This window comes from Geotrypetes seraphini, chromosome 5, assembly GCF_902459505.1.
Source record: "Geotrypetes seraphini chromosome 5, aGeoSer1.1, whole genome shotgun sequence".
In the NCBI taxonomy this organism is placed as follows: domain Eukaryota; kingdom Metazoa; phylum Chordata; class Amphibia; order Gymnophiona; family Dermophiidae; genus Geotrypetes; species Geotrypetes seraphini.
The window spans coordinates 30,598,641-30,619,642 of NC_047088.1; the positions used below are offsets into that span (position 1 = coordinate 30,598,641).

A 21,002-nucleotide genomic window follows, 5' to 3' on the forward strand; every position below is an offset into this window, starting at 1 on the left:
ACCACTTAAACTAACAGCACCCAGTGTTGGCCATATAAGTGGGTTTGTTTGAATTTGCTGGTACAGGCAATGCCTAATTTTTGGTGCATGAGTTATATGTTCAGAAGTTATTTGTTTAAACTGGGGCAGGATTAGGTATAGTCCAGAGATGTTCCTTATACTTATACAGAAAGCAGCGATAATGAGCTTTATAATGTCTCAGTGCAACTGTAAAAATAGAAGTCTAAATTATATGGATAAGTTGTCCAGATTAATTAATGCTGGCATTTTCAAGAATCACACTTACACAGATAGCTTGGCTCAAAATCCACATACAAATGAACAGATAAATTATCGGGGGGTGTCACACTTGCTGAACTGTGGGTTATTGATCCTTTATTCTGACCCTCATGAAAGGCAGCCAGAGCTTTGGAAATCTGCCCCTGTATATGTGTGTATATATATTTATGGCCTTATTATCACATAATGTTCTCTGATGATTGTAAGGCCAATTAAAGAATGCAAATATTTATAGATTGCCGAGTGAACATTTCTTGACACAGTCAATGTTAATAAGTACTGGTTTAAAAGAAAAACTACCAATTTTCCTTTCCAATTACCACTGTGCTGCTGAATGAGACAGGTAAAAGAGTTTTAAGGAGCATTTCCAACAAGCCTAATGCATAGGATTATAATGCTATTGAAATATAGCTATAGCAAATGGTTTCTGGCAGTTTTGGAGAGTTGGAAAAATGCAAAACATGCATTTGTCGATTAGGTTATTTGTGCCTTCTGATGCACTAGAAAACGTTACTGACCTGTTTAATGCCAAATAGAGAATGACACAGGGACAAATTGGTCCCCGTCCCTGTGAGTTTTGTCGCTGTTTCTGCCCCATTCTTGTAAGCTCTGCCTTAACCGCACAAACCTCGAACGCTTTGAAGGGGCACATATATTCCCTGTAAGTTTTCTATTCCTGCTTGTGCTGGAAAAAAAACCACAGAAACAGTTTTCATTCTGCTGAAATGCTACAAGGTCATTTTCTCTTTGTGTTCTGAGCTCTGTGTTTTCTGTAGCTGACTAGTTTTGCCTAGGTCATACCTCCTCATATACTGAACTGGTGGATGATTTTGCTTTTTGTGAGTCACTTAGATAAGAAACAAGAAACATTTGCTAAGAAAGACCTTAGACAATAAAGCACAGTATTATATGCCATAGTTATGGACACCCTCCCCCCCCCCCCCTTCCTTGTGCTTGCTACCTTTTTTGTTGCTTTTATGTATCCTGTTACCAAATATGGTCTTTCCTACAGTCATATGCTGAAAAAACTGACCCTTGTATAATGCTATAAAAATGGATGACAAACTCATAATAAATGGACAGTTTCTTTGGGACAAGCCTGAGCATCCTTTCTTCCTAAAGAGATTGTCTCCAGATATCTGAAAGGCGACAGATTGTGTGCAGGGCGGTTTTGGGAGCAGAACCGGACCAGGTCCGTTTCACACTTATGATTTTAAAGTGTTTGAGGCTTGTGCAGATGAGGACAGAGCTTGCAGGAATGGGGCAGGGACAGGAAAAGAACTTGCAGGGACGGGGAAATTGTGTTCCTGCGGGGAAGGGGACAAATTTGTCCCCCATGTCATTCTCTACTTGGGAGAACAGTATAGAAAATTGAATAAATAAATAAATAGTGTGAAAAGTTTCAGCCTCTGATAACCAGAGCTGGTATTGTGACATCATAATGCCTCATTCCACCACTGCCTAAGAGCCAACTTCATGAGTGATGTCACAATGGCTTGATTGTCCTATACTTGGCTCACTTTTACTACATTTTGAGTTCTAGAGCGGTGCAGTATGACACTGGAGCAAATTTGTCCCTGTCCCTGCAGGAACTCAATTTCCCCGTCCCATCTCCATGTATTTTGGCGGTGTCACTGTCCCTGCCCCTTTCCTATAAGCTCTGCATTAACTGCACAAGCCGCAAACACTTATGATTTTAAAGTATTGGAGGCTTGTGCAGATGAGGATGGAGTTTGCAGGAATGGAGCAGGGACAGGAAAAGAACTCAAGGAGATGGGACGGGAAAATGAGTTCCCAGGGGATGGGGGAAAAATTTGCCCCTGTGTCATTCTCCAATGCCAAATTCAGCTGTTTGCATTCTGCTTCCATTACTGAGTAGAATATTTATTTGCAATTAGTTCAGGCCTTGTCAATGGTGCCTCAAGGCAAGAAACGTTCAGGTATTTCCCTGGCCACGAAGCCTAATCACTAATTTGCATTAATTCAGATTTAGGAGGAAATTCTATAACAGGCCACCGACATTTTGGTAATATATCTCTGTGGGTAGTGAACCTAGCCTATAAGGACACTGGTTGAATGCTAGGGTAAAGCAGCATAGAGGTGCCAGCGTTATCCCGAGCAGTGGCCTAGCAAAGGAAGTTGGCGACTGGAATTGCCATGCCGTGCAGCCTCCATTCTTCCCCGCCGCTTGGGAGCCCCCATGCACCTTCAGAAATGTTGGCCGGCACCAGCAGCATCTTCCACATGCTGCTTGCGCCAGCCTCAGCTCGCTTCTGACATCATGTCCTGGTCCCACAACCAGGATGTGACATCCGAAGGGAGCCGAGGCCGGCACGTGCAGCAAGCGGAAGATGCTGCTTGCAACTGGTCAATTTTTAAAGAGGTACGCAGGGGGTGGAGATGCGCCAGTGAACCTCTGCGAAGACGTTGCCCGAAGCAGTCCGCCCCACTTCCCTTACTCTAGCACTGATCCTGAGAATAAAGGCTTGTTATGGTTTTAAGAACTGTGGCCCTTGGCTTCAGAAATTGCACTGGCTGCCAGTAGCATTCAGAGGCCAGTACAAGGCCGCAATGATTTGTCATCAGTTTTTTTGTACGGTACAGTCCCAGAGTATTTTAAGAGTAAGATGATTACTTATCGGCCTAAAAGATTCTGCTTTGTTAAAAGCAAATGTTAATGCAAAATATGTCGAAACTTGTGCAATGACCTTCTGTTGTGCTGGAGTGACATTATGCAAGTCACTGGTAGAACAGTTGAGAAAATGCGCTGATGGAGCAACTTTTAGGAAGTTCCTCAAAACACAGTTGTTAATGCTCTTTTATAGGGTCTGATTTGTCCTGTTTGAGGAATTACTGTGCATTTAAATTTTAGATGGAGTGTGTGGCGCAGTGGTTAACGCTACAGCCTCAGCTCCCTGAGGTTGTGGGTTCAAACCCATGCTGCTCCTTGCGACCCTGGGCAACTCATTTAATCCCCCCATTGCCCCAAGTACATTATATAGATTGTGAGCCCGCTAGGACAGACAGGGAAAACTGCTTGAGTATAGAGAGTTGCACGGGGACAGAAATCCCACCCATCCCCGCCCGTCCTCGCCAGGATCCTCTCCGTCCCTACCCGTCCCCGCCAGGATCCTCTCCGTCCCCACCCGTCCCCGCCAGGATCCTCTCCGTCCCTACCCGTCCCCGCCAGGATCCTCTCCGTCCCCACCCATCCCCGCCAGGATCCTCTCCGTCCCCACCCATCCCCACAAGGAATTACCTCCATCCCCGCCCATCCCCATAAAAAGCAGCAATTACTTCTGACAGGATCATCAATTCCACAGTTTCTTTTGTGTTTTCCTTGTGGAATCATTTTGATGGAACCCTTTTTTTGTTTTCTGTTCAGGTAATTAACTTATAAACCCCCTCTTTTACTAAGGCTGACGTGTCCATTATATTATATGGACGAACCCTGCTTCCAAAGCCTTCCATCCCCGTGGGAGTCCCGTTGGCCAGAAGGGTATCCCCGTGGGAATCCCGTGGGTTAGAGGGGGATTCCTGCGGGACCCCCGCGGGACCTGTGGGATTCCCGCAATCCCCGTTCCCGTGCAGACCTCTACTTGAGTACCTGAATAAATTCATGTAAACCGTTCTGAGCTGCCCTGGGAGAACGGTGTAGAAAATTTTTATCCTGCGCTGTTCTAGCTATTATGTATGTGCGCATTTGTAAACCGCCTAGGAATTAGACGGTATAGAAACTTTTAACCCTTTCAGGACCAAGGGACATATTTGTCCCATAACTTTAAAATCCTATAAATTTTGATTGGGATAGTCTACAGTTCTAAATTTGATATGTACGGATTCCATATGATACTGCCTTTATGTAAACAAACTGGTTCCGACATTCATTCATTAGCGTCGTTGCCAGATTGACGAGAAGATTCACTTGCCACACTGTCCATAAGCCAGAAGTGTGATTTTTTAAATAAAAATAATGATATTTCACAAAAAAAAATAAATTTTTTGGCATCTGCAAGCCCTTTTTACCATAAAAATGTCGTCAAAACCACAAAAATTGGCCTTCGATCCTTATGGTCCTGAAAGGGTTAAAATAAATAAGACGCTTAAAGTTAGGTGCCTAGATCGGCACACCAAACTGATCTTGGTGCCTAACCTAACCCCTCCCCCCATGACTAAGCCCCATAGCCATGTGCTGTGCGGCAAACGCTCCGATGCCTGTTCAATTCCTATGAGCATCGGAGCATTTTCTGCACCAGCCCGCACAGTCGGGATTAGTAAAAGGTGGGGGAAGGTGTTAATTATTTACAAAGCTTAAACGGATAACAGGCAATTAGCACTTCATAATTGGCTTCAATTAAAATTAATTGGATAGTAGGTGCCTACCACTTTTCAGGGAGGTAAGTAGTCTAAGGTGCCTACCAGAAAGTGTGTGAAATTAGGGGTGGATTATTTATTTATTTATTTATTCAATTTTCTATACCGTTCTCCCAAGGGAGCTTAGAACGGTTTACATTAATTTATTCAGGCACTCAAGCATTTTTCCCTATCTGTCCCAGCAGGCTCACAATCTATCTAATGTACCTGGGGCATTGGGGGGATTAAATGACTTGCGTTATGGATGTGTTTGGCATGTAGGGACCTGTTTTGGACTTAGGCACTGGTATTAACGCCAAAAAAAAAACAAAAAAAACCCTGGCATAAATAAGGATGTGCCTAAGACTAGGACACCTACTGGCATCGAAGTACACTTTAGGCACCGCTAGGCATGATTCTACAAACGGCGTCTATCTTAAGACTGACGTGTTCCAAGCACGGCATTCTTTGATGTTTTAGGTGCTGTTAATAGAATTCGGGCCTTTCTGCCCAAAGGGTGTGTGAGTGAGGAAGACTTTTCTGTGGATAAAGAGGGAGAGACTGGATAACAGTTGAATGCAGTATTTACCAGTGACGGTGATCTTCTGGGACGCTGACATGGAGGTGCCTGTTTTTGTTTGTCTTAGGCTTCTCAAAGAGGATCTGGGAGAAAAAGAAGTGGAGCTTTTGTTGATATTTGACGCCGTCACAGAGGCAGATCTGGGTAATTATACCTGCCATGTGGAAAACAGGAATGGACATAAACATGCCAGCGTTATCCTGCGCAAAAAAGGTACTTCCATTCCTACCATGTACCCCTTGAGACCGACTTATCCTCTGCACCTGCAGTGTCTGCTTTCAGTGTATGTATTTCAAGGGACAGTGCAGTATAAAAATGCCATTAATGCCAGTTAATCAAGGGGCAGGGAGGGTCAGAGTGCACTACACGGAGTCAAACCCTTTTATACCCAAAACTCCCTTTGGTAACTGGCTTCATCTAATGTTACACCAGTGTAGATTAGATTTTTGCAGTAAATGAACAGGTCAGAGTTCTACAGTGACATTACATAACCAATGGAAACCCAAGCACCCAGATTAATAAACATCAAAATAGTTCTAGAACAAAGCAGCCATCAGCACTGAAAAGCCTTTACAAATGGGATGTCAGATTAGATGCAATGACACACTTGTTCTTGACTGAGTGCAATTATCACAAAAAAAAAGAAAAAGATTATTTCTATACATGCATCTGGCAAATTCAGGATAACTATAGATAGGCAGGCAGTTCCAGACATTTAGATATTCATCAAAATAGAAAGATGTAATTATCTTTCTTCCTCAAAATATGTTATTGATAAAAATGGCAGCACGGAGCTCTAATGGCCATAAATGATCCTGAAGAAAGAAAAAAAAAGATCTTGTGGTATGCGAGATTTCAGAGCCTCATGGGCCACTTCTTCAGCAGGGTGTAGCCGGATGTCCAATTTAGGGGATTCCCAAAAGTTGACTGAGGTGCTCAAAATTCTCTCCCCTCCCCCCCCCCCCCAGTCACCTGCTACAGTAAAATAACTTTGCTGGAAGTGATGGCAAGTCCTGCCAACTGAAGACATCACCTATCTCAGTTGCACCTGTGCTGAAAAAGCAGCCCCTAATTCATCAGACATGCTTCGGCTGCTAATGCTCAGTTAGACCTAGGGTTACCAAAGGTCCAGATTTCTCTGGACATGTCATCCTTTTGAGCACATGTCCGGGGGTCCGGATGGCTTTTCCAAACCCGGCCCTTTGTCTGGGTTTTGAAAAGCCTCTTCAATTCACGTCGGGCAGGGAGGAAGTGCGTGCCTGCGTGGACTTCCTGCCTGACAAGAGCAAGCGGCAGGGGACTTGGCTAGGGCGGGACTGGGGGGGAGGGACTAGTTTGTTATAGGGTGGGGATGGGTGGGCCTGGGGCGGGGCTAGGGGTCCGAGTTCTGGACTCAATTTACAGACTGCGGAAGACATAAGTACAGAGAACTGTAGTATGCAATAAATAGATGAACCAGAGCCTGCATCTGACATGCATGCTTCCTTTTATAAAAAGCATTGTAGTGACAGATTTAATCTGAGCAGTCTTGGAGAATCCAGCATCTAATGGTCTAACAAAGACTTTTCTTCGGCACCATAAATGGTAACATACAGTCAGCAACAAAGATATGTGTAGGATTTCCTGATATAGCGGCATAAGATATTTAAAGAGCCTCAAGTCTTTTTGCAAATTCAGAGCTAATTTATTCACTGTGTTGACGTGAGTTGTCTGTTAGTATTACCACCAGATTTCTGACAGTAATAATAACATACTGTACAAACAAATCAGTCTACTCTCTATAAATAGGTGTTGATGCTAGCCAGAGTTAACATTTGAAAGTTAACATGGGCCACATAAGGCCAGAGAGTTACCTGACTGAGTTTCCATGTTGCTTCACTTCTCACAGCCTCCTCTAGTGGTCAGTGCAGAAATGGCATGAAAATTCCATTTCCATTTATTATTTCTAGTCTATCTTTATCCGAGGCAGATTACAAAATAAAGACATAATAAAACAGTAATAATACATACAAACATACAAAGCAGAATCTGCTGTCACATTGAAACTCTTTACTGAGCACTATATTTCATTTTGCAAAAAACATGGTTTTGTGTTTTTATAACATGCGTTTAAATCCATGCAAGTTTTGTCAGACGTTTATTCAACTCTGACGGTCCTACACATGAGAACATACTGCTTCTTCTAGACTCATAATACAAACTTTTCTGCTCATGTAGAAGATCTCAAATCTCATGTAGGTACATAAGGTATCAAATAGTCCAGCAGATACTTTGATGCCATGTGAAATAAACCATTAATAATAATTTATACATCATATGAAACTCCTTTGCTAACCAATACTTTGGTTTTTTTATTCATTAATTTATTTTATATACCACTCATATCCTAAATGGTTTTACATTCAGGTACTATATCATATTTCCCTATCTGTCCCAGCGGGCTCAAAACTCTAGTGTACCTGGGACAAGGAGGGGATTAAGTGACTTGCCCAGGGTCACAAGGAGAAGCAAGGGATTTGAACCCACAACCTCAGGGTGCTGAGGCTGTAGCTCTAACCACTGTGCCAACCAATAGACTCTATATGTAGTCTATGCTATATAGAGAGTCTTGGTTTGCGAGCATAATTCGTTCCAGAAGCGTACTCTTATATCAAAGAAATATTCCCCATAGGCCATAATGGCAACTCGGATAATTCGTTCCACTGACTTAGGTACATCTCTCCGACCCGATCTGACCCCCGAGTCGAGCCGACACCTGACCCATATTGCTTCTTCTGTCTTCTCCCACTGCTGTCCTCCACTTTGACCACCCCAGGAACCGGCTTTGCTGCTCCCCCGAGGCCACCAGTGCTGGTCTCTCCCTTCGCGACCGAGATCGCCTCCTCCCCCCACTGACCAGCCCTGTCCTTACCTGTGTGCTGGTGCTCAAAGTGCCTGCCGCTGGTTCTCTGTTGGGCTGCTGCAGGGCCTTGAGCATCTGCGCATGCTCAAGGCCTTTAGGCTCTCACTCTCTCAGAGAACCAGCAGGAGGCACTTTCAGCATCGGCGCACAGGTAAGGACAGGGCCGGTCAGTGGGGGGAGGAGGCGGCAGGAGGCATATTCAGCACCGGCGCACAGGTAAGGACAGGACTGGTCAGTGGGGGGAGGAAGCGATCTCGGTCGCGAAGGGAAGGAGCAGGGCTGGTGGCTTCGGGGGAGCAGCAAAGCTGGTTCCCGGGGTGGGAGCTCGCATGACTTCCTCAAAATATATATATATATATATATATTCGGTGCCTAAGTTTTAGGCACCATTTATAGAATTAGGGCCAAAATGTCATTTTCCCCTGTTGGTTTGGGCTAGAAATGATATGAAAGAACATTTGAAATAAATGCACTTCCCATATACTGTATATGGGTGTGTATATATATTTATTTATTTTTTAATAATTTATATTCTGCATATCCTACAATTCAATGTAGATTACTAATTATTCAGGTATTCAAGCATTTTTCCCTGTCTGTCCTGGCCGACTACCACTCTATCTAATATTAATATACTTGGGGCAATGGGGATTAAATGATTTGCCCCGGGTCACAAGGAGCAGTGCAGGATTTGAACCCACAACCTCAGGGTACCGAGGCTGTAGCTCTAACCCCTACACCACACACTCCTATATATATATATATATATATGTATATATATATATACAGTATATGGGATGTGCATTTATTTCAAATGTTCTTTCATATCATTTCTAACCCAAACCAACAGGGGGAAATGACATTTTGGCCCTAATTCTATAAATGGTGCCTAAAACTTAGGCACCGAATATAGTGCGATCCCATAAAAATTAGGCGCACTTTATAGAATCGCATTCAGTGGCACCTGAAGTGGGCTTAGACATCAATAGGCCTAACCGTAGGCACACCCCAGTTATGCCAGGGTTTTCTTGGCCTAAATGAATGTGCCTGCATCTAAAACAGGCGCCTACGTGGAAAACACGCCCATGACCTACCCCTTAACCACACCTACTTTCTGGTAGGCTCCTTGGACTACGCGCCTGCCTCAAAGTGTAATTTACATCAATTACAATGTGCTAATTGTTAATTATCAGCATTAATTAAGCCTTTTAAGGAATTAACTGGGGGATGCACAAAACTTACCAATCGTGTCTCGATCGTCGCTAAACCGGTTACAAAAAAAAAAAAAAGGCAGAGGCCCTGACAGCAGTGCCCGGAGGCTGCTTCCCCCGTCACTGCTGTTAGGGTCTGCGCATGTGTCAGTCGCCCGCTGAGCAATTGATCGGTCCCGTTTGCATGCAAACTTGGTAGTGCATCGATCGCTATTGGAGAATTGGCCAGAGAATCGACCAACAGAGATCGAGTTGCTATCTTTAATGCATCTAGCCCTAAGTTAGGCACCTAGAATGGCCGATCTCAAGTTTCAAGTTTATTTTGATTTGATAAATCGCTTATCTATAATTTACTAAGCGAGTTACAACAAAATATAAAATAAACATACAATTCAACGGACTTCTTAAAATGGGTAAGACGGACAAACATATGGACAAACTTGAATACATAATGAAAAAAGGGAGAACGTTAAAAAGTTAATGTTTTTTAAAAAAAGAAAAGAAAGAGCCATGAATGGAAGGAACATGAGGAAAGGTAAAAAATGTTATTATTATCAAATTTTTTTTTTTTTTAAATAAATAGTGTTTGCTGCGCTGTATATATGTCATTTAAGGATTAAAAGCGTCTCTAAAAAGAAAGGCTTTCAGGTTGCTTTTAAATCGATTAAGGTTCTTTTCTTCTCTCAGCATCATTTGTAGAATCTGGGCCTTTGTCTTGTGTTGATCAGTAGGCATGAATTGTTGCTAAGGGGTGCTCACTCTTCATCAATAACTCCCGTTCTAAGGCTGAGCTAAGTGCTTTATATTAATATTTATACATATAAGTATATTTTCTCATACTATTTATACTATTTAAATGATTTAATCCAGTGTTCTTCAACCACCGGTCTATGGACCAGTGCCGGTCCACAGAAATTTCCTGCCGGTCCACAGGGCCAGCACGTGCATCAGGCCCAAAACAGTGTTCCTCAGCCACCGGTCTTAACATGCTATACTTTGATTTTCCAAGAATTCTCATTAAACATTAAGGGCTCATTTTACTAAGGTGCGCTAGTGTTTTTAGCGCACGCAGGAAATTACCGTGCGCTACGCTTCTAGAACTAATGCCAGCTCAATGCTGGCATTAAGGTCTATTCCGCGCGTTAAAGCCCTAGCGCACCTTAGTAAAAGGAGCCCTAAATATACTATGGGGGATGAGCATGTCATAAATTTGAAGAACTCAGATCATAGGACCTCCTATGATCTAGATCAGTGTTCTTCAACCACCGGTCCATGGACCAGTGCCGGTCCACAGAAATTTCCTGCCGGTCCACAGGGCCAGCACGTGCATCAGGTCCAAAACAGTGTTCTTCAACCGCCAGTCCACGGTGCGATCGATGCGGCGTTATCTTTGAGCCAGCTCCCTCTTCCTAACTGATTCAGTGCACAAAGCCACGGGCAGTGGCATCCTGCACCTGAACCAGAAGCTTGTCTCTGACGTTGCAACGTCAGAGGGAAGGCTTCCAGATGAGGCACGGGACATGCAACGTGCAATTAGTACTGTTATGGGGGCGGGGTCTGGGTGGAGATTGGGTAGAGATGGGCGGGGTCTGGCCCATGACTTAGCCCCGTGTTCTTCAACCGCCGGTCCAGAGACCGATGCCGGTCCACAGAATAATTCTTTTATTTCTGCCGGTCCATAGGTGTGAAAAGGTTGAAAAACACTGATTTAATCAACAAAGCTACATTTATATGTTGAGACCAATGATGAAAGGCACCATGTGATTCTTCCCGCTTTTGAATGGTTTATAGCGGTGGAGTGGTGGGGCTGAGGTCTCCTCATAGTGAGATATCGGACACTAGTGGTGATAAATTACGTTTGGAGCTTGGAGATAGCGACAAATATTTTTGATACAGCTCCTGATTGAGATATTCAATAGTATTGCCATTTGTTCTGCACTCTTCATCAATAGGCAGCCTTTTTGCTGTCCTAACGTTATCGGGTTACTAGATTTTCCATCTGGAAAATCCGGACCCTTAGAACCACCCCCAGGCCTACCCAAACCTGCCTCCAATCCCCCCTCCCCCCCCCCCCCCCGCGCTGCCTGTTCTTATCGGGGCAGCACATCTGCGCATGCGCGGATGAGATGCAGTGACGTCACGCGCGCACATGCGTGCGTGTGGCATCATGGCGTCGTGAAAGCCTTTCAAAACCCGGACAAAGTGCTGGGTTTTGAAAAGCCACCTGGACCCCCGGACATATCCTTAAAAGGAGGACTTGTCCGGTGGAAATCCGGACGTCTGGTAACCCTATAACGTTATGAATTACTCGTGAGTCGTTAATCATGTCTTTAGTTCTTTCTTTATAAATGCGTCTATTTGAAATAGTATCATCTAATCTAATCTAATCTAAACCTTAAGTTTATATACCGCATCATCTCCATGAGAATGGAGCTCGACACGGTTTACAAGAACTTAAAATAGTGGATAGAGAAGAAGAAAAAGGATTACATGAACTTATGTGTAGAAGGGGGGAGAGAAAGGGGGGAAGGATAGAGCTACAATTTGCTGAAAAGCCAGGGTCTCCCTTTTGTTGTGGGCTTTGAAAGGAATTATGTATGAAGGTATGATTATTGTAAACTTGTGGAAACACCTTTTTTTCTTTTGGTTTGGTATCGTTTGATATTGTAACTATTAAAATTATAAATAATTAAAAATAAAAAATAAAAAATGAATTACTTAGCTGGTTAGTAGTCCGAATATCACCATAAGAACATAAGAACATAAGAACATAAGAAATGCCATCTCCGGATCAGACCTTCGGTCCATCAAGTCCGGCGATCCGCACACGCGGAGGCCCTGCCAGGTGTACACCTGTCGTAATTTATAGTCCACCATATCCTTACATGCCTCTCTTAAGGAGATATGCATCTAGTTTGATCTTGAAGCCTAGGACGGTCGATTCCGCAATAATCTCATCTGGGAGGGCATTCCAGGTGTCAACCACTCTCTGAGTGAAGCAGAACTTCCTGACATTAGTCCTGAACCTGTCCCCCCTTAGCTTCATTACATGTCCTCTAGTCCGTGTCAAATTGGACAATGTAAATAATCTTCTCTGCTCTATTTTGTCGATTCCTTTCAGTATTTTGAAGGTCTCGATCATATCCCCACGCAGTCTCCTTTTCTCAAGGGAGAATAATCCTAGTGTTATAAGTCTGTCCTCGTATTCCAGTTTTTCCATACCCTTCACCAGTTTTGTTGCTCGTCTCTGCACCCTCTTCAGCAGTTTTATATCCTTCTTTAGGTAGGGAGACCAATGTTGGACGCAGTATTCCAAGTGTGGTCTGACCATTGCCCTATAAAGCGGCATTATAACTTTCTCCGATCTACTCGAGATTCCTTTCTTTATCATGCCCAACATTCTATTTGCCTTCTTTGCCGCTGCCGCGCATTGTGCCGACGGCTTCAGGGTCCTATCTATCAGTACACCCAGGTCCTTTTCTTGTTCACTCTTCCCCAGAGTTGCACCTGACATTGTATACTCGTATTCCTTATTCTTATTGCCTAAATGCATTACCTTGCATTTCTCCACATTGAACTTCATCTGCCATTTCTCCGCCCATGTTTCTAACCGACACAAGTCGCTCTGGAGTTTCTCTCTATCCTCATGCGATCTGATCGCCCGGCATAGTTTTGTATCGTCTGCAAACTTGATGATCTCACTGGATGTTCCTTCCTCCAGATCATTGATATAAATATTAAAAAGGATCGGCCCAAGTACCGAGCCCTGGGGTACACCACTAGTCACTTTCTCCCAGTCGGAGAACTTCCCATTTATGCCCACTCTCTGCTTTCGGTTTTCCAGCCATTTGCCTATCCATCTTTGTATATCCCCCTCTATGCCATGGCTTTGTAGTTTCCTGAGAAGTCTTTCATGTGGAACTTTGTCAAACGCTTTCTGGAAGTCCAAGTATATTATGTCCACCGGCTTCCCACTATCAATTTGCTCGTTCACGGTCTCAAAAAATTGGAGTAAATTCGTCAAACATGATTTCCCTTTCCTGAATCCGTGTTGACTGGGTTTCATCAAGTCGTGTGCGTCCAAGTGCCGGACCATGCTATCCTTGATCAGTGCTTCAACCATCTTGCCGGGGACAGACGTAAGACTCACAGGTCTATAGTTGCCCGGTTCCCCTCTCGATCCTTGTTTGAAAATTGGGGTGACGTTCGCTATCCTCCAGTCGTCCGGTATCTGTCCAGTTCTGATTGTCAGGTTTGCAAGTTTTTGCAATAACTCTCCGATTTCAACCTTCAATTCCTTTAAGACTCTCGGGTGAATTCCATCCGGTCCAGGGGATTTGTCACTTTTAAGTTTGTCGATCTGATAGTATATCTGGTCTAAGTCCACTTCAACTGTGGTGAGGCTGTCTTCTATTTCTCCTGCAAACAGTTTCTCCGCTTCAGGTATTGTTGAGGTGTCCTCCTTCGTAAAGACGGACGCAAAGAAGGAATTTAGTTTGTCTGCGATTTGTTTATCTTCCTTGATGTATCCTTTTCTTCCCTGGTCGTCCAAGGGTCCGACTGCCTCTTTTGCAGGTTTTTTCCCTTTCACGTATCTAAAGAAGGGCTTGAAGTTTTTGGCCTCCAGCTAAGTCGTGACTGTGCCCAAACCCTGCACCTGATCCAGAGGAACATAAGAACATAAGAAGTTGCCCCCGCTGAGTCAGACCAGAGGTCCATCTTGCTCAGCAGTCCGCTCCCGCGGCGGCCCATCAGGCCTAGTGCCTGAACAGTGGTCCCTGATTAATTTTGTAACTTACCTCTAATCCCATCCCTATAATATACCTTTACTCTTATCTGTACCCCTCAATCCCTTTGTCTTCCAAGTACCTATCAAAAGCTTCTTTGAACCCCTGTAGCATGCTCCTGTTTATCACATCCTCTGGTAGCGCGTTCCATGTATCCACCACCCTCTGTGTGAAAAAGACCTTCCTGGCGTTTGTTCTAAACCTCTCCCCTTTCAATTTCTCTGATGCCCCCTTGTACTTGTTGATCCCCATAATTTGAAAAATCTGTCCCTGTCTATTTTTTCTATGCCCTTCATGATCTTGAAGGTTTCTATCATGTCTCCTCTAAGTTTCCGCTTTTCCAGGGAGAAAAGCCCTAGCTTTTTCAGTCTGTCAGTATATGAGAGGTCCTCCATGCCCTTTATTAGCTTAGTTGCTCTTCTCTGGACCTCTGAAGGACATGGAGGTACTTGAGAGGGTCCAGAGAAGAGCAACTAAGCTAATAAAGGGCATGGAGGACCTCTCATATAATGACAGACTGAAAAAGCTGGGGCTTTTCTCCCTGGAAAAGTGGAGACTTAGAGGAGACATGATAGAAACCTTCAAGATCATGAAGGGCATAGAAAAAATAGACAGGATTTTTCAAATTAAGGGGATCAATAAGTACAAGGGGGCACTCAGAGAAATTGAAAGGGGAGAGGTTTAGAACAAACGCCAGGAAGTTCTTTTTCACACAGAGGGTAGTGGATACATGGATGCTGCGGATCGGCAGACTGGATGGGTCATTTGGCCTTTATCTGCAGTCAAGTTTTTATGGCAGGGGTGTCCAATGTCGGTCCTCGAGGGCCGCAAACCAGTCGGGTTTTCAGGATTTCCCCAATGAATATGCATTGAAAGCAGTGCATGAAAATAGATCTCATGCATATTCATTGGGGAAATCCTGAAAACCCGACTGGATTGCGGCCCTCGAGGACCGACATTGGACACCCCTGTTCTATGGTTATGGCTTGTTATCAGGGACATTAAGTGACATTTCCCAGTTAAGTGCAATGAATATCAGAGGCTGGCCCGGTAGGAGCCTCTCTTGCCCAGTTAAACCCCTCTGAATATCTTCCCAGTGCATTTAAAGGTGCTTTGATGAAATGTCTTTTTCAGTTGCCTAAACAAGGCTGGATTTCTACGTTTTTTTTGGGGGGGGGAGGTCATGGACCCGGAGCTGTGCTTTCAGGGATTCTGCTCCGCTCTAGTTCACCACTCAACCCTGCAAGTACGTTTCAGTTTCTAAAACCGTAATTTCCACAGCACATGCCAGTCAGTTTTAAACCAGCTTGCAGAACATTTGGCAGCGAAATTTTCACAAGTGGTTAAGCCTGTGATGAGCCACTTATAGACTTACAAATGCCTCAAACTCCCCAATTTCCCACTGAGTATAACCGAAACGGGAATTCCCAACTGCTACGCCACAGCGAAGGTGATGCCACCGAGAAGGCAAACGGTGCAGTTGTAAGGATTTATCCTGGTAGCAGTTAAGGGGTTCATTTTCAGACGCTGCAGCTAAAAATCATCCTCTCACAGACTTCAAGATCTCAACCTTTATCTGTCACCTATTATGCTTCTGTGATATGTTGTACTATATAATATGTGCATTATCAGGCACTTGGCTGATTGATTTATCTAATATAATAAAACGCTAGGCCGCGCATGCGCAGTTCCATCGCGTGGGTCCGTTTTCCGTGAGATGTACAGCATCTCAGATAGGAGTGCGCCGGAAAAAAGACAAGAAGAAAGACACAGGGGCAGGGGCACAGGGAACTGGTGTGGGGGGAGGAAATGCTGCTTTGGACAGACAGACGGAGGGAGGGACACAGAAAGACAAGAAGAAAGACACAGGGGCAGGGGCACAGGGAACTGGTGTGGGGGGAGGAAATGCTGCTTTGGACAGACAGACGGAGGGAGGGACACAGAAAGACAAGAAGAAAGACACAGGGGCAGATGCGGGACAGCGGGAGTCACGTCAGGAGGGGTGCGGGATGCCGCAGAGGGAACTTTTCCAATGGGTGCAACTAGGCGGCTGTAGGGATCCTCTGATCACTGGCAGAGCAAGGTAAGTGTATCATAAGGATAAGAAGGAGGAGGGGGGAGAAAAAGGAAGGGACGCCTACTGCTGGACAGGGGGAGAAGGAAAGAGGTGCTGATGGACGGGGGGTGTGAAGAAAAAGGAACGGAGGCCTAATGTTGGACAGGGGGAGAAGGAAGGTGCTGCTGGACAGGGGGGAGGTAAAACAAAGGGAGAAGGGCTGCTGCTGCATAAGGAGACCTGTGAAGGGGTGGTGGTGGACACAGGGGAGGTAAAAGGAAGAGAGAATGGACAGGGGGAGCAGGCAAGGGGTGGTGATGGACAGCCAAGGAAAAAGAAAGACAGAAAGAAAGAAAGAAAGCGGCTAAGGAGAGAGAGAGAGAGAGAAAGAAATAAAGAGAGACACACACACATATATTCTAGCACCCGTTAATGTAACGGGCTATAAGACTAGTCTGTTAATATTCTGCTTGATGGTCTTATTACAGTTGCACTTCTTAAGTCTGCTAATATGTTAGTAGCATGTACTACAAATAATGCATTTCTGTGTAAATAACATAACGTAACTTTATTCTTCTATACCACCACAATCAGACAATTTCTAGGCGGATTACACCGAAGAGAGCTGGACAATCAGCGAAGTACAAATAGCATGCTAATTACTATTCAATGCATTATAAACCACTTTGGGCAATCTCTTTATGAAAAGGTGCTTAATAAATCCCAATAAATAAACATGTATACTTTGGAAGAAAATCAAAGAGAAAAAGGGGGTATAAAGGATAATTTATGCAAAACCTACTTGAATAAATTTTCTGCACATTAGTGTCTAACTTCTTTGTGGTAGTTAATATATTATTTCTAATTACTCACTTTTTATCGTACAAGTAAAACCCCTTTATAACAGCAAACTTACCCCAGCACATAAACTGAGGTTGAAGTTCTCAGTAAAGAGACTTCTTATAACTTGGATGTTATTTCAAGTCTTCGTCCTGAATGCATGTGGTATAATCATTTACTTCAAAACCTCCTTCCTACAAAAAATTATTAAGAATTTAGTTTATTGATTGAACTTAGAGATTATCAACTAACTAACTAAGAGTACAAACCTATCTTTTATTTAATTAGTTAAAAAAATGTTATTGGTTTAATTGGAATATGCAAACCTAAAGTCACTTCATTTGACTTATCAATATAACCATTAACAAAATATTGTATGGATTAGTTGAAATTGTTTCCCTTAAATTTATCAGTTTAATTGTGTAGGGGGGATATTTTATTATTACATATTCTATATGATAATGGAATATATGGTAGGGAGGTGTGGGAAGGAGGGAGGGATAAGAATTTATGTAATGTACCAATGATAGCTTATAAGTGATGTATTTATTGTTAATGTGATTGAATATATATAACACTTATTGTAATTTTGAAAATGAATAAAGAATTTTAAAAAATTAAGAAAAAAAACAACTTATCAATATATTGGTGAATTTAATTGTAATATCCAAACCTAAAATCAATTCATTCAATTCATCAGTATATCTCTATGTGTTAAAGAAGAACAGCAACACTTATCTTAATGGCTTTCCAGCCAGAACCAACGTTGGTGGGTCATGAACTACCCGACGCTCAGACTGTTTTAGAGCGTTTCAGCTATTAACCAGCCCTCACCGGGGGACAGTGTTACTGCTGTGCCCCTTCTTAGTTTATCAACCTACTTTGGAAGAAAGGCAGGCGAGGGGCGATATGGTAGTTCAAATTCCTCTGAGGCATAAATGCACAGAAGGCAGAGATTTTTCAACTTAAAGGAAGCTCTGGTATGAGAAGACTTAGGATGAAAGAGAAAAGGAAGAGACTCGGAAGTAACCTGAGATGTTTCTACACATCGTATTGATACGTCTCAGAAATGGAATGATAAGTAAGTTTGGGGAGGTGGAGCAAGGAGTGAAAGGAATTTAGGCATCCAGAATTGTAGAATAGCCCAGATGCACAAATCCTAATTTGTGCTAATTAATGTCAGTAGTTAATAAACTTGTTAGTCAATTAAATTCTGGGCACCATATATAGAATATTCAGTAGCACTTACCCAGCAGGTACATAAAAAGCATAAGAACATAAGAATAGCCCCACTGGGTCAGACCAGTTGTCCATCAAGCCCAGTAGCTCGTTCTCACTTTGGTCAATCCAGGTTTCTAGTACCTGGCCAAAACCCAAGGAGTAGCAACATTCCAGCATCTCCAAGAATAGCAAGATTCCGGAACCCCAATGAGAGCAACATTCCAGAGCTGAGATTATGATGTCATTATGCCTCATTCCACAGTGCCTCAGAGCCAACCACATCAGTGATGTTACAATGGCTTGATTGTCCTATACTTGGCACACGTAAGAGCATAAGAACAGCCATACTGGGTCATACCAATGGTCCATTAAGCCCAGTTGCCCGTTCTCACGGTGGCCAATTCAGGTCACTAGTACCTGGCAAGAACCCAGAGAGTAGCAACATTCCAGCATCTCCAAAAATAGCAAGATTCTGGAACCCCAATGAGAGCAACATTCCAGAGCTGAGATTGTGATGTCATAATGCCTCATTCCACAGTGCCTCAGAGCCAACCGCATCAGTGATGTTACAATGGCTTGATTGTCCTATACTTGGCACACGTAAGAGCATAAGAATAACCTTACTGGGTCAGACCAATGGTCCTCAAGCCCAGTAGCCCATTCTCACAGTAGCCAATCCAGATCACTAGTACCTGGCCAAAACCCAAGGTGTAGCAATATTCCATGCTACCGATTCAGGGCAAGCAGAGGCTTCCCTCATGTCTTTCTCAATAACTGACTATGGACTTTTCCTCCAGGAACTTGTCCAAACCTTTCTTAAAACCAGCGGTCCTAACTATGCTCGGTTAGTTATCTGGGTACAGACACTGAATATCAGTGGCACTTGGATTGCTTCTAGAACTCACCAAAGACTCAGCTATTCAGTTCTACTTGCTCAGCGTTAAATATCCAGGTCTAATTCATCCTGCTATAGTCAGCACTTTTAAAAAAGGGAAAGGAACTGGGACTTATATACCGCCTTTTTGTGCTTTTTACAACCACACTGAAAGTGGTAAACATACAGGTACTTCAAGCATTTTCCCTGCGTGTCCCAGCGGGTTCACAATCTGTCTAATGTACCTGGGGCAGTGGAGGATAAGTGACTTGCCACAACAACAACAAAAAAAACCACAAAACACCTCAATACTCACTCAAAAAAATCAGGGAAACCAGAAAGCAAAAGGAAAGAAGTGGAGTAGATGGCTGAAACGACCAAGTATATTCTAACAGGTGAATCAAAGGCAATAAAAAACAAACAATAAATGAAGATTCACAACGGCGGCTGTAATTCAGCAATTGTATTAATCCTATAGGCCAGCTTGTGTTGCAAGCCCAATATAAGGAATGATTGGAAATCGAGCAGTCAAGGAGTTAAACCCAATAAGGGCTCCTTTTTTCTAAGCTGCATTAGCGTTTTTTAGCGCATGCTAAACCCGCGCTATGCGGCTAGAACTAACGCCAAACCAATGCTGGCATTAGCGTCTAGCGCACACGGCAATTTAGCGTGCACTATTCCGCATGTTAATACCCTAACGCAGCTTAGTAAAAGGAGCCCTAAGTTTATGTGGATGGTAAAGACCCTGTACAGCCTTCCTCAGGGATCCAAAGTCTTGGATATTCAGCAAATAATGAATGGAAATGAAATAATGCAGAAATCAAATCTTGAAATCCTCCTTATTTTCTGGCATCTCTCTCTGGCACATGGAAGGCGATCCAGAGAGAGATGTTGGCCAGCCAGTCAGTGATACACCTGGGGCACTGGAGGATTAAGTGACTTGTCCAGGGTCACAGGGAGCAGCATGGGATTTGAACCCACAACCTCAAGGGGCTGAGGCTGTAGCTCTGACCACTGCACCACACTTTCCTCCAATGCAATATCAGAAATGAGCTAAGTATAGAACAATTAAGCCATTGTGACATCACTGATGAGGCTGGCTCTTAGGCATTGGTGGAATGAAGCATTATGACATCACAATAGGAGCTCTGGAATGTTGCTAGTAGTTGGGTTTATGCCAGGCATTGTGACATCAGGGAAAGGGTCTGGGACTTGTATACTGCCTTTTTGTAGTTTTACAACCAAACTCATAGCAGTTTACATATAGGTACTTCAAGCATTTTCCCTATCTGTCCTGGTGGGCTCACAATCTATCTAATGTACCTGGGGCAGTGGAGGATTAAGTGACTTTGCCCAGAGTCACAAGGAGCAGTGTGGGGTTTGAACCCACAACTCCAGGGTGCTGAGGCTGTAGCTCTAACCAATACACCACACTCTCTTGAATATTGCACTTAAGTGCATAAGGTTTAGCTGGCAATATAGAATCACATATTCAATGCCAATGCCTTGACATGGCCTGCATTAAATATCTAGGAATACAGCCACCGCAGACATAAAAACACTGACTACAACTAGTTGAATACCAGCTGGACAGAGTCACATTTTATAATCTTATCATACTCTTTGGGAATGCAAGCATCTCTCTCATCTTACTTCCCATACTATGAACCCTCCCATACCCAGAAAGTTCATCCCTCATGCAGACAGGACCCCAAAATATACTAACTGAATCTCTAGCGGCCTCTGCTGATACTGCAGGCTCTCTTATTTTTTTATATTTACAAAAACAAATGACATAGAAGTTTGTTTATTTAGGGAACAGAATTTACCCTATACTTTCAGCAGAAATTATTTCTCATAGTGAAAAACAATTGGCTGAATATTCTATAAATTTCTTTG

At 43.5% G+C, this 21,002-nt stretch overlaps 1 protein-coding gene across 2 annotated transcripts in view; it reads left to right on the forward strand.

Moving 5' to 3' along the window:
• The window catches only part of IL1RAPL2 (interleukin 1 receptor accessory protein like 2), a 1,030,535-nt gene that overhangs the window by 992,090 nt on the left and 17,443 nt on the right, over positions 1–21,002 (forward strand). For both annotated transcript variants that reach the window (XM_033947208.1, XM_033947209.1), the window contains one exon: positions 5,280–5,425. In XM_033947208.1, the coding sequence (XP_033803099.1) occupies positions 5,280–5,425 (146 nt within the window). The remainder of the gene's footprint in view (positions 1–5,279; positions 5,426–21,002) is intronic.